This window comes from Bombina bombina, chromosome 3 (genome assembly GCF_027579735.1).
Source record: "Bombina bombina isolate aBomBom1 chromosome 3, aBomBom1.pri, whole genome shotgun sequence".
NCBI lineage: Eukaryota > Metazoa > Chordata > Amphibia > Anura > Bombinatoridae > Bombina > Bombina bombina.
In genome coordinates, this window is record NC_069501.1 from 1,034,837,678 (window position 1) to 1,034,852,345 (window position 14,668).

Below are 14,668 nucleotides of genomic sequence, written 5' to 3' on the forward strand. Positions count from 1 at the left end.
AAAAAAAAATTAAAAAAAAAAAAATTGTACAGGAGGTTTAAATAAATACTTCAGTTATAGGGAGATACTTATTATGTATAGCTTATGCTGGAAAACCAAGTTACACATGATAAGCATTTACTGTACAGGAAATTAAGATTTTCTCCAAGAAAAAAAAAAGCTATACATTACTAAAAACACAAAGCATCCTTGTCATTTCACATATTAATCACTTTACATTATAGTATTTCTTCAAGTCACAATCAATGAAAATTTATTTTTTACATCTATAAAAAAAAAAATACATTGTACAATTGTTATAGAAATACTCAAGTACTATTTCTCAAATGAAGGTTTAAAGTCCTGCATCAGAGGCCCTAAATTATTTTTGAAGATGCCATATTACACCTTTTCAATATTAAGAATGAGGTCCCACTATTCTTGAATGACACAAACAGGTCCTCTCCTCTGCTTGCACTTTGATTGCATGCAAGCTGATGAGCAAAAATAGTCTGAAAATCCTTGACAAGTTACGCAACGTTGAAACTGTGATGATCTGACTATCCAAATAAAAAAATTAATAGATTGCGAGTAAAGTCCGAAATTGGGTAATTCTAGCATTACCCAGGTAAAGCTGACATTACCCAAACGGCTGTGGGTAAAGCCCTATGTAGAATGATAGATCTCAGAGTGCATCGAATCACCTTATCACAACATATATACGATGCACTGTAATGCACACATCTTCACTATCTTTTTTGCCTCCGTCTGAGGGGGGGGGGGGGCGTTCAAAGGGGGCACTTGGGGTGGATGCCAGAGGATCAGCAGGGCGCCTTCCTTCAACTCCCCAGGTAGAGGCAAAAAAAATAAAAATAGTGTAGATGGTGGAATTACATTACTTCAAGCTTTTCCCAGAGCGCTTGGGTAATGTCAGCTTTGCCCAAGTAATCTTAGGATTACCCGGATTTCAGACTTTACCCATAACACACACACATATACATATACATACATAAAACACAAGACAGAACTTTAAAGCACCACAGGGCATAACACCTCAAAGAGTTTCTTTTCTAAGAAGTTCTGACAGAATGGAACATATGATTAGCACAAGAAGTTGGAGAGTAATGCTAAACCTGCTAACCCCATGTGTTGACAAAGATTGTATAGCGCACCTATTTCTAGCTTCTAAATAGGCCCCGTTTAAAGAAACAATAAAAAAGAGGAATACATTAAGCATTCTTACAAGGAGGAAAAAAAAGGCCACAGCCATCTGATTGGGAAAACAAAAATCATATTGCTTTAGCAAAAGTATGTAGCAAAGGCGTTAAGTTTTTCACTGATATAGGATACCTATATTAACATTATATACCATTCCACCATTCCAATGAGAAAATTAATTAACCATGTGAAATCATAGGTCAGTTATGCATAGCCCTTTCTCAAAAAATACTTACATATTACATACACAACCTGCATTTGCAGATTAGATCATTAAACGAAGCAAAAGAGAAATGCCAGATGTCGGAACAAGGAATAACAAATAAATGTCCAATAATAAACAAAGCTTGCTTTTTGTGATTTTTTTCTTCAGAAACTCAGGTCCTTGCTTTAACTAAGCTTTTTTAATTTTTTAGTTCATTTCATTCTGAAGTATTAACGAAAAGAAAAAATCAAAGTTAAGCTTAGTGAGATCAAAGGGCAAACCTAATCTCAAGATAGATAGAAATGTATACTATATAACATCCTTGTTATAATCCATCACAAACTTTGACTGGGCCACAATTCTTTTAAAATACACAGACTGCAGATTAAATCCATGGTTTCTACTTTCAGGGCCCAAATGGCATACATATATTATCAGCAAAAACTGAAAGAGATTTAAAAAAGTGTAATTTCTATATATATATATATTTTTTTTTTCAATTATTTTCCAAAAATATTCTTTTTTGTTTACCTTTCTGTCGTACACAGTTTATCACAATCTGAAACTGTTAGCAGACAGGAAACCCCCACAACTTAAAAAGTTATATATTTTTAAATAATAATAAAAAAAAAATATGGAAGGGGGGGGGGGGAAGAAAGACAAAAACAAACAAAACTCCAACAAATCTTAATCACATAATCACAATTGGAGCTTTCCACCTCTTCGCAGTTTCACAGGAGATGAATTTTGAATTTGCATTCGCTATACTTTGTACAGTCAATGCATAGAGCTTCTGAATATTTCAGATATAGTCTGTCTCAACTCCTGCACTTAAGTCCAGTTTTAAATACAATAAGTTTTTACTTTGGTGATCTTGGTGGCACATATTGCTCCTTGCCATTACGCTTAGTTCCCTGAGGTGAAGACCTGCGTCCATACTGGCGTCTCTGTTCCCTGATTTTCCCTGCACCACCTCTTTGTGTGCCATTGCTGCGATGCACAGGAGGATCTTTTGCCTTCCCATCAAGTTTTTCATGGGACTTTTCAAGGCTTTTCTCAGGAATACAGTTTTCTTCATTTTTGGCAGGGGTTGTGATATTTGAACGTAGTTCACGAAGTGGCTGTACAGGAACTTGAGTTTGCTCTTTAGGCGGCTTCTGACATACTTCAGCATAACTTAGTTTCCTGGGTTCCTAAAAATATAATGAACAGGAAAAATCAATGTGCTAAATATCCCCATAAACATATTTGTAGTTTCCTTTAAGTGTAACACAGATTACATTATTATCATTACATATTGCTAAGTGTACAAATGTATTTCCTTTCACACTTATGGTTACAGTTTTTGGATCAATTATTGAGGAAATCCTCTAAGAGTAAAGACAAGTTAGTCAAGGGAGGGAGACTCGCACCTCATGAGAGCAATAACAATTGTTTAGAAGTCCTCTGGCATTGCATTTCCACTGCGACAAGCAGGATCAAACGTCATAGTATCAAACCATGCAATACAAATACCCTACAAGTTTGTGCCATCCAACATGGTTCCACAAAATTCTTTGGATAAGGAGTCCTTTTACTAGGCTAGAGCTCTTGTGCACACAAGCCTTGGCAGCAATATTCTGGCCAATTATTTGTTCACAAAAATTCCTGAAAACTGAGTGCCTGCTATTAATGTTTTCACAGCCCCTTTCACTGGGTGTGCCAGTATAACCTCATCAACCGTGCTAAAATAGGAGCTTCTAAGTTTTAAAAAGGTTTTTTACTAGATTTTTAGGTCAGTATTGTGCATATCCTTTATAGAAGTGTCTATCACATGCAGTTATATAAAAAATGGTGTATACTGTCCCTTTAAGTGCTCTTACAGCACCTCAATATCAGACATATCTCCTAAATATAGGAATGGCATTATGTTTAACACTACAGATCCTCAGTCTGAGTTGAGGTGAGTGGCCTTATTGAACTGTTGGTGAGGTTAGCTAAACATTACAGTTGTCAATGGACTTTTGTCCTGTCCTGAGTTGACAGTCAATCTATAACGGATTGTTAATAATCTTAAAGGGACATGAAAACCAAAAAGGTTTCTTTCATGATTTAGCCAATGCACACATGTTTAAAACAACTTTCTAATTTAGATATATTATCAACTTTGCTTCATTCTCCTAATATCCTTTATAGAAGGAGCAGTAATGCACTACTGGGAGCTAGCTGAGCACGTCAGGCATATATATATATGCCACTACCAATCAGCAGCTAGCTCTCAGTAGTGAGCCTACCTCAGTATGCTTTTTAACAAAGAATACCAAGAGTAGGAAGCAAAATAGATAATAGAAGAATATTGCAAATTTGTTTAAAATTGCATGCTTTATCTGAATCATAAAAAAAAAAGAAGAAGATTTCCTGTCCCTTTAGATGTATACCTATTAATCTTGTAACACTTCCTTTCTGGTGGATAGTAAGCATTTACCACTCCTCACTGCAATGTTTGTAACTTAGATCTCTAAACCGTTATTACTTCTGTTTTCTCCATCTCCCTACCAGATCAGCACTAGTTATCCGTTATGCCTGGATGTGTATGTCAAGCTTTCTAGCACTCTTGTGGTGCTCCCAGAGCCTACACATATGTTCATTTACAGTACTTGCAAAAGTTCAGGCAGGTGTGGAAAAATTGCTGTAAAGTAAGAATACTTAAAAAAAAAAAAATAAATGATATATAATTTATGCTTACCTAATAAATTAAATTTATTTCATGGTGGTAAAAGCGCACAATCCATTACACATGGGAATTCCACTCCTGGCAAAGATCCCTAAATTCCCAGAGCCCTTAAAACCCCTGCCGCATTACTGGAAACCAGTCTGACATAAGAATTTATGCTTATCTGATAAAAACTTCTTTCTTCACAGTGAGAGTCCACAAATTAATCAATTACCTATAGAAATTACATCACTTAGGCTACCAGGAGGTGGCAAAGACACACCAAACAAAGCATTAACTATCCCTCCCACTTCCCCCACCCTCTCAGTAGTTCAAGCTGAGGATAAGGAAAAACAAAATTTTTGCTTACCTGATAAATTTATTTCTCTCTCGACACGGTGAGTCCACGGATCATCATCAATTACTGTTGAGAATATCACTCCTGGCCAGCAGGAGACGGCAAAGAGCGCAACAGCAAAGCTGTTAAATATCACTTACTACCCACAATCCCCCAGTCATTCGACCAAAGGGAAAGAAGAGAAAGGAAGCAACACAAGGTGCAGAGGTGCCTGAGTTTTATATAACAAAAAAATGTCTGAAAAAACAGGGCGGGCCGTGGACTCAGGTAAGCATAAATTTAATTTTCTTTCTAATGACATGGTGAGTCCACGGATCATCATCAATTACTGTTGGGAATCAATACCCAAGCTAGAGGACACAGATAAGGGAGGGACAAGATAGGTAACCTAAACCAAAGGCACCAATGCCTAAAAAAACAAAACAACCCTTTCTCCCAAAGTAAGCCTCAGCAGAAGCAACATGCCAACTTTATAAGTATAGAAAAGGAATGCATAGTTCAAAAGAAAAAAGAACCAGCCCTCAAGGAATGAGCCATGACTCTCTCATGAGGCTAAAATCCAGAAGTGACATAAGTCAAATGAAAAACTCTTCAGCCAGAGCGAATGGAAATGAACCATAGTTCTCTGACCCTTTCGTTTACCAGAGAAACAAACAAAACAAAAAACAAAACAAAAGACAAACAAAACAAAAAACAAACTGAAGACCTTAGCACCTGCAAAAAGAACGTCTGCGCACGCACCAAAACTAGCTTGTGGAACAAACCCTCCTTAAGAGAAAAAGGAATAGGGTACAACTATTTCCTGACCAGTATACCCAATTGAAACCACTCTAGGAAGGAAAACTAACTTAAAACGCAGAGCCACCTTATTTGGAAAAGATAAAATAAGGAGACCATAAAGCAACGCCGAGAGTTCAGAGACTCTCTTAGTAGAAAAAACCTTCCAAGATAATATCTTAATATCTAAGGAATGTATAGGCTCAAACAGAGCCTAATGCCAGGCTAAAAGAACAAGGTTAAGACTCCTAAGTGGAGCAACTGATTTAACACAGGCCTGACGCTGACCCAGGCCTGACAAAAAGATTGAACAGCCAGTAATAACATAACTTGGCTCTTCCAATTGAGATTGGTCTATTAACACTCATTGTTAATGGTAGACATATTGTACATTTACCACGTCCATGAGACACCTATATAGCAGAATGTGTAAGACAGAAATCGGACACCTGAGGGTACCGTCCAAGCCTTCTTGGAGAAAGACAATTACCAGGAATCCTAATCCAACTCCAAGAGAAAACCTTGGATTCAATCCAATAAGATATTTACGCTAAATGCTATAAACCTCCTATGAATTGGCATGCAAGCCTGAAACATGGTCTTAAAGACCGAGGTAGAAAACCATGCTTAGACCAACTAAGCGATCAATATCCAAGCAGTAGGCTTTAGAGAAGATAAAAATACAGAGAAGGAATGGCCCCTATTCAGAAGGTCCTTACTCAAAAACAGTCTCCCCAGAGGGAAAGGAGAGCATTACTTTAGGTCATCATACCAGATCCTGCGAGGCCACACAGGCGCTAAAATATTAATCTGCTCTTTTTCCTGCTAGATTACGATAACTCGTGAAGGTAGAGAAACAGAGGAATTAAATATGCAAGAGTGATTCCTAAGGAAAAAAAAACACCAGAAAATTTGGCAAGGATGCCTGCGATCACATGATCCTGAACTTAAGATGAAGATCTTGAACTCAGTTCAAGGAAAACCTCCCATCCAAACTGGACAGCAGATACTCTAGAAGGAGAAATCTGCCCAAGGGAGGAAATCTTAGATTAAACTGAGATCATATGGAAACTAAGACCTGACAAACCCTGCAGAAAAAGGAAAAAACAAATCTTCCTTCAGTCCTACTATCTTGACATGTGGAAGAAGGATAATTCTGCCAGATCAAATCCAACAAAAACTCAACCTTGAAAGGAAAAATCAGAAGTGTGGAATTGTAAAAAACTAAACCATTAAAGCTACCGCTACAGAGCTATGAACCTAGGCTTAATCACTGAGCAACAGGTAGGTTTCTTCGCTGACTAATAAATCAGCCCAAAGGCCTTAAAGACCTGCTGATTTGTTAAATATTTAAAGGACACACGCTCTAAGACATGAATCTTCAAGCCAGGCTTGCTAACCACTAAGCCACAACAGATATCAGCAGGCTAGTACAGCAACTTTAAGACAGTCCGATGCTCTGAAAGAACAATTAAACTCCAGCTTCTAAATACAATGTAATAGTACTCTGCATTGTAAACCACGGCTAAACACCAGAAAGGGTCTCAAGGCGCCGCACATTTATCCATCTCAGGAAATGAAACGCTGAGTGGACCTCGCTGAGGCTCGAACCTGCAACCCTTGGGCTGCTTCAGAGGTCAGTCACAGTGCATAGCATGTAGAGCTATCTGTCCTTTTATCTAAGGACCCAAAAAAGCACTTAAAAGGAGCCAGCGACAGAAAAGCCCCTTAAAGGACGGGAAACAGAGGGAAAGGTATCTCCAGTACCTCCCATTCCTGTATAGCATGACTAGAAACACCTAGGAAGAAAAAAAAAAATCGTAGAAACTGATAAAGTTTATAAAACTTCCAAGACTTGACGACAGGAGTATCAGTCGACCAGGTAGCTAAAAACATAATTTATGCTTACCTGATAAATTCCTTTCTTCTGTTGTGTGATCAGTCCACGGGTCATCATTACTTCTGGGATATAACTCCTCCCCAACAGGAAATGCAAGAGGACTCACCCAGCAGAGCTGCATACAGCTCCTCCCCTCTACGTCAGTCCCAGTCATTCGACCAAGAATCAACGAGAAAGGAGTAACCAAGGGTGAAGTGGTGACTGGAGTATAATTTAAAAGATATCTACCTGCCTTAAACAGGGCGGGCCGTGGACTGATCACACAACAGAAGAAAGGAATTTATCAGGTAAGCATAAATTATGTTTTCTTCTGTTATGTGTGATCAGTCCACGGGTCATCATTACTTCTGGGATACCAATACCAAAGCAAAAGTACACGGATGACGGGAGGGATAGGCAGGCTCATTATATAGAAGGAACCACTGCCTGAAGAACCTTTCTCCCAAAAATAGCCTCCGAAGAAGCAAAAGTGTCAAATTTGTAAAATTTGGAAAAAGTATGAAGCGAAGACCAAGTTGCAGCCTTGCAAATCTGTTCAACAGAGGCCTCATTCTTAAAGGCCCAAGTGGAAGCCACAGCTCTAGTGGAGTGAGCTGTAATTCTTTCAGGAGGCTGCTGTCCAGCAGTCTCATAGGCTAAACGTATTATGCTACGAAGCCAAAAAGAGAGAGAGGTAGCAGAAGCTTTTTGACCTCTCCTCTGTCCAGAGTAAACGACAAACAAGGAAGAAGTTTGGCGAAAATCTTTAGTTGCCTGCAAGTAGAACTTGAGGGCACGAACTACATCCAGATTGTGTAGAAGACGTTCCTTCTTTGAAGAAGGATTTGGACACAAGGATGGTACAACAATCTCTTGATTGATGTTCCTGTTAGTGACTACCTTAGGTAAGAACCCAGGTTTAGTACGCAGAACTACCTTGTCTGAGTGAAAAATCAGATAAGGGGAATCACAATGTAAGGCTGATAACTCAGAGACTCTTCGAGCCGAGGAAATAGCCATTAAAAACAGAACTTTCCAAGATAACATTTTTATATCAATGGAATGAAGGGGTTCAAACGGAACACCCTGTAAAACGTTAAGAACTAAGTTTAAACTCCATGGTGGAGCAACAGCTTTAAATACAGGCTTGATCCTAGCTAAAGCCTGACAAAAGGACTGGACGTCTGGATTTTCTGACAGACGTCTGTGTAACAAGATGGACAGAGCTGAAATCTGTCCCTTTAATGAACTAGCTGATAAACCCTTTTCTAAACCTTCTTGTAGAAAAGACAATATCCTAGCGATCCTAACCTTACTCCAGGAGTAACCTTTGGATTCGCACCAGTATAGGTATTTCCGCCATATTTTATGGTAAATCCTTCTGGTAACAGGCTTCCTAGCCTGAATCAGGGTATCAATAACCGACTCAGAAAAACCACGTTTTGATAAAATCAAGCGTTCAATTTCCAAGCAGTCAGCTTCAGAGAAGTTAGATTTTGATGTTTGAATGGACCCTGTATCAGAAGGTCCTGTCTTAGAGGTAGAGACCAAGGCGGACAGGATGACATGTCCACCAGATCTGCATACCAAGTCCTGCGTGGCCATGCAGGTGCTATTAGAATTACTGATGCTCTCTCCTGTTTGATTTTGGCAATCAATCGAGGAAGCAGCGGGAAGGGTGGAAACACATAAGCCATCCTGAAGTTCCAAGGTGCTGTCAAAGCATCTATCAGAACTGCTCCCGGATCCCTGGATCTGGACCCGTAGCGAGGAAGTTTGGCGTTCTGGCGAGACGCCATGAGATCTATCTCTGGTTTGCCCCAACGTCGAAGTATTTGGGCAAAGATCTCCGGATGAAGTTCCCACTCCCCCGGATGAAAAGTCTGGCGACTCAAGAAATCCGCCTCCCAGTTCTCCACTCCCGGGATGTGGATTGCTGACAGGTGGCAAGAGTGAGACTCTGCCCAGCGAATTATCTTTGATACTTCCATCATTGCTAGGGAGCTTCTTGTCCCTCCCTGATGGTTGATGTAAGCTACAGTCGTGATGTTGTCCGACTGAAACCTGATGAACCCCCGAGTTGTTAACTGGGGCCAAGCCAGAAGGGCATTGAGAACTGCTCTCAATTCCAGAATGTTTATTGGAAGGAGACTCTCCTCCTGATTCCATAGTCCCTGAGCCTTCAGAGAATTCCAGACAGCGCCCCAACCTAGTAGGCTGGCGTCTGTTGTTACAATTGTCCAGTCTGGCCTGCTGAATGGCATCCCCCTGGACAGGTGTGGCCGATGAAGCCACCATAGAAGAGAATTTCTGGTCTCTTGATTCAGATTCAGAGTAGGGGACAAATCTGAGTAATCCCCATTCCACTGACTTAGCATGCATAATTGCAGCGGTCTGAGGTGTAGACGTGCAAAAGGTACTATGTCCATTGCCGCTACCATTAAGCCGATCACCTCCATGCATTGAGCTACTGACGGGTGTTGAATGGAATGAAGGACGCGGCATGCATTTTGAAGCTTTGTTAACCTGTCTTCTGTCAGGTAAATCTTCATTTCTACAGAATCTATAAGAGTCCCCAAGAATGGAACTCTTGTGAGAGGAAAAAGAGAACTCTTCTTTTCGTTCACCTTCCATCCATGCGACCTTAGAAATGCCAGAACTAACTCTGTATGAGACTTGGCAGTTTGAAAGCTTGAAGCTTGTATTAGAATGTCGTCTAGGTACGGAGCTACCGAAATCCCTCGCGGTCTTAGTACCGCTAGAAGGGCACCCAGAACCTTTGTGAAGATTCTTGGAGCCGTAGCCAGTCCGAATGGAAGAGCTACAAACTGGTAGTGCCTGTCTAAGAAGGCAAACCTTAGGTACCGGTGATGATCTTTGTGGATCGGTATGTGAAGGTAAGCATCCTTTAAATCCACTGTGGTCATGTACTGACCCTCTTGGATCATGGGTAAGATTGTCCGAATAGTTTCCATTTTGAACGATGGAACTCTTAGGAATTTGTTTAGAATCTTTAAATCTAAGATTGGCCTGAAAGTTCCCTCTTTTTTGGGAACCACAAACAGGTTTGAGTAGAACCCTTGTCCTTGTTCCGACCGTGGAACCGGATGGATCACTCCCATTAATAACAGATCTTGTACGCAGCGTAGAAACGCTTCTTTCTTTATCTGGTTTGTTGACAACCTTGACAGATGAAATCTCCCTCTTGGGGGAGATAATTTGAAGTCTAGAAGGTATCCCTGAGATATGATCTCTAGAGCCCAGGGGTCCTGAACATCTCTTGCCCAGGCCTGGGCAAAGAGAGAGAGTCTGCCCCCCACTAGATCCGGTCCCGGATCGGGGGCTCTCGGTTCATGCTGTCTTTGGGGCAGCAGCAGGTTTCCTGGCCTGCTTGCTCTTGTTCCAGGACTGGTTAGGCTTCCAGCCTTGCCTGTAACGAGCAACAGCTCCTTCCTGTTTTGGTGCAGTGGAGGTTGATGCTGCTCCTGTTTTGAAATTCCGAAAGGGACGAAAATTAGACTGTCTAGCCTTAGCTTTGGCTTTGTCTTGAGGTAGGGCGTGGCCCTTACCACCTGTAATGTCAGCGATAATTTCTTTCAAACCGGGCCCAAATAAAGACTGCCCCTTGAAAGGTATATTAAGTAATTTGGACTTAGAAGTCACATCAGCTGACCAGGATTTTAGCCACAGCGCCCTACGTGCCTGTATGGCGAATCCTGAGTTCTTAGCCGTGAGTTTAGTTAAATGTACTACGGCCTCCGAAATGAAAGAATTAGCTAGTTTAAGGACTCTAAGCCTGTCCGTAATGTCGTCTAGCGTAGATGAACTAAGGTTCTCTTCCAGCGACTCAATCCAAAATGCTGCCGCAGCCGTAATCGGCGCGATACATGCAAGGGGTTGTAATATAAAACCTTGTTGAACAAACATTTTCTTAAGGTAACCCTCTAACTTTTTATCCATTGGATCTGAAAAAGCACAGCTATCCTCCACCGGGATAGTGGTACGCTTAGCTAAAGTAGAAACTGCTCCCTCCACCTTGGGGACCGTCTGCCATAAGTCCCTAGTGGTGGCGTCTATTGGGAACATCTTTCTAAATATTGGAGGGGGTGAGAACGGCACACCGGGTCTATCCCACTCCTTAGTAACAATTTCAGTTAGTCTCTTAGGTATAGGAAAAACGTCAGTACTCGCCGGTACCGCAAAGTATTTATCCAACCTACACAGTTTCTCTGGTATTGCAACGGTGTTACAATCGTTAAGAGCTGCTAAGACCTCCCCTAGTAATACACAGAGGTACTCCAATTTAAATTTAAAATTTGAAATATCTGAGTCCAATTTGTTTGGATCAGAACCGTCACCCACAGAATGAAGCTCTCCGTCCTCATGCTCTGCGAGCTGTGACGCAGTATCAGACATGGCCCTAGCATTGTCAGCGCACTCTGTTCTCACCCCAGAGTGATCACGCTTGCCTCTTAGTTCTGGTAATTTAGACAAAACTTCAGTCATAACAGTAGCCATATCTTGTAATGTTATCTGTAATGGCCGCCCAGATGTACTAGGCGCCATAATATCACGCACCTCCCGGGCGGGAGATGCAGGTACTGCCGCGTGAGGCGAGTTAGTCGGCATAACTCTCCCCTCGCTGTTTGGTGAAATTTGTTCACATTGTACAGATTGACTTTTATTTAAAGTAGCATCAATACAGTTAGTACATAAATTTCTATTGGGCTCCACCTTGGCATTGGAACAAATGACACAGATATCTTCCTCTGAGTCAGACATGTTTAACACACTAGCAAAAAACTTACAACTTGGTTATAATCTTTTTTAGCAAAAAAATACTGTGCCTCAAAGAGGTACTAAACGATTAAATAACAGTTGAAATAATGAACTGAAAAACAGTTATAGCATCAAACTTTAAAACAACACAACTCTTAGCAAAGGTTTGTTCCCATTAGTAAAATAACAATAATTAAATTTGACATAAAAAGTACAAAGCAACGTTTTTATGCACAGTCACTATAAGAATTCTCACAGCTCTGCTGAGAGAAGTTACCTCCCTTCAAAGAAGTTTGAAGACCCCTGAGATCTGTCAGAGATGAACCGGATCATGCAGGAAAAATAAAAGTGACTGACTGGAATTTTTTGATGCGTAGTAAAGAGCGCCAAAAACGGCCCCTCCCTCTCCCACACAGCAGTGAAGAGAAACGAAACTGTCACAATTACAAGCAAAAAACTGCCAAGTGGAAAATAATGCCCAAATATCTATTCACACAGTACCTCAGCAATGTAAACGATTCTACATTCCAGCAAAAACGTTTAACATGATAAATAGTTATTAAAAGTATTAGTGACCTTTAGCAGAGTAGTTCCGGTGAAATACCATCCCCAGAATACTGAAGTGTATACATACATGTCATTTTAACGGTATGGCAGGATTTTCTCATCAATACCATTCAGAAAATAAAAACTGCTACATACCTCAATGCAGATTCATCTGCCCGCTGTCCCCTGATCTGAAGCCTTTACCTCCCTCAGATGGCCGAGAACAGCAATATGATCTTAACTACTCCGGTTAAAATCATAGTAAAAAACTCTGGCAGATTCTTCCTCAAACTCTGCCAGAGAAGTAATAACACGCTCCGGTGCTATTGTAAAATAACAAACTTTTGATTGAAGTCATAAAAACTAAGTATAATCACCATAGTCCTCTCACACATCCTATCTAGTCGTTGGGTGCAAGAGAATGACTGGGACTGACGTAGAGGGGAGGAGCTGTATGCAGCTCTGCTGGGTGAGTCCTCTTGCATTTCCTGTTGGGGAGGAGTTATATCCCAGAAGTAATGATGACCCGTGGACTGATCACACATAACAGAAGAAACCTCCTTTGACAGTACACGAGGAGTGCAAGCATACATCTGAAGTATTCCACTCCAGCATCAGATGAAGGAACTATACTGCTCAAATCTGAAATTTCCATTAAGAACCAGCGGAACCTCCTCACCAGTCTAGGAGAGGGGGCGATCCACTTACAGAATAAGCAGAAACCTTACTATCTGAAAAAGTAAATGTCCTCCTGAATTTTCCCTGATGTAAGGAAAAGAAGACAGAACTGCAGATACCACAAAAAATAGCTGAGTTACAAATCAGTAAACAAAAACACTTCTCCAGGAGAATGAGAGGAACCGCAGGGCACTGCATGTGACACCATAGAGGCTAGGGACAAGTAAGGAGAAGCGGTGGCATTGCCTGAACAGCATCATCCTGGGAGACATGAGACTGAAGAAAATATCATTTAAAATTCGCCCCAGTATAATGAGATCTGAAAGGCATATTTAGGTAGCACTATTAACATATACAAATATAGTTATAAAGATATATCCATAATAGATGAGTATCTAGCAGGTATCGCACCCAGGTATCCAGCACCATAAGCAGTAGTGCTAACCATTGTGCTAGGGAGATATTTAGTATTGCAGTTTATCAGAAAAACTAACAAAACAAAGCTTTATTGTTACATAGGGACAAGAAAAACTTGTTTTCTTAGGAACAGATCCCTCTTACACACACACATATATATATATACATATATATATCCCCAGCATTAATTGTGCTGTAAGCAGAATTGCAAATCACCCTGGTTGATTAGCAGAACTACAGGGGAATACCTAAAAAATTAAAACTAAGTGCAATTAAACTCCACAAAAACGGACTGTTAAATAATATCCGAGTGTTACACTTAAAAATGTTTGACTAGCTCAATATCAGATCATTTGAGGCCATTGTCCTGACTCAGGACATAGAAATAATCCTCACAATAACCCGGGTCTATTCCGACTCTGCACTAACTGAGCCGATTCAGACACTGAGCTAAAGGATTACTGTTTCGATCACAACCGGAACCAAGCCGGGGCTATAGAAAACTCAGAGCGCTTGCTTTGAGAGACTTCCCAAAATGGCGCGGTTCCTCCTATTGTAAGAAAACAGAAGGCAGAGATATACCTAGAACGGCATGGAGATGAAGCAAGCAAAAATAGTGCTTCATCCTGCCACTACTAAGCCGAATTTACTCTCTCACCATTTGGGAAAAAAATAAATAAAATCCGAGCAGAAAAACGCTGCTCCTCTTTCACACCCTATGCTGTGTTTAACGGATAAACAGTAGCCCTACAAAGTTTCCATGCACCACACGCATAGAGTCCTAGTCTCCTACACATAACAATGGCGCCAAAAACAGAATATACATAATTTTAGAGTGAGTCTCAAAAAGTATTAACTCCATGCGTTGCAGGAGAATAACCCTTAAGTCCCGAAAAACTCTATAGTGCCTGCACGCTGCCAGAAACACCCATAGTAAGGGGTTTGTGTCCCAAATAAATAACAGGATAATGCTAGAGTCCTAAACCACATTAGTGCCAGCCTTCTAGCCCCAGAAGAACAAAAGGCACTTACCTGCATTCTATTCATCCTGCAGTCAGACGATTCACAAAGTTTGAGAGGATGTCACTCCTCACAGGGGCCTGTGTAAAAAGACAGAGTGAACTTTCTCAGGCTTTCTAT

General features: G+C 40.7%; 1 protein-coding gene across 1 annotated transcript in view; it reads right to left on the bottom strand.

Moving 5' to 3' along the window:
* Nucleotides 1-226: 226 nt before the first annotated feature.
* Nucleotides 227-14,668, bottom strand: part of LARP4 (La ribonucleoprotein 4) — a 447,695-nt gene continuing 433,253 nt past the window's right edge. Inside the window, exon 18 of the mRNA XM_053705530.1 lies at nucleotides 227-2,595. Coding sequence (XP_053561505.1) covers nucleotides 2,263-2,595 — 333 coding nt within the window. The 3' untranslated portion in view covers nucleotides 227-2,262. The remainder of the gene's footprint in view (nucleotides 2,596-14,668) is intronic.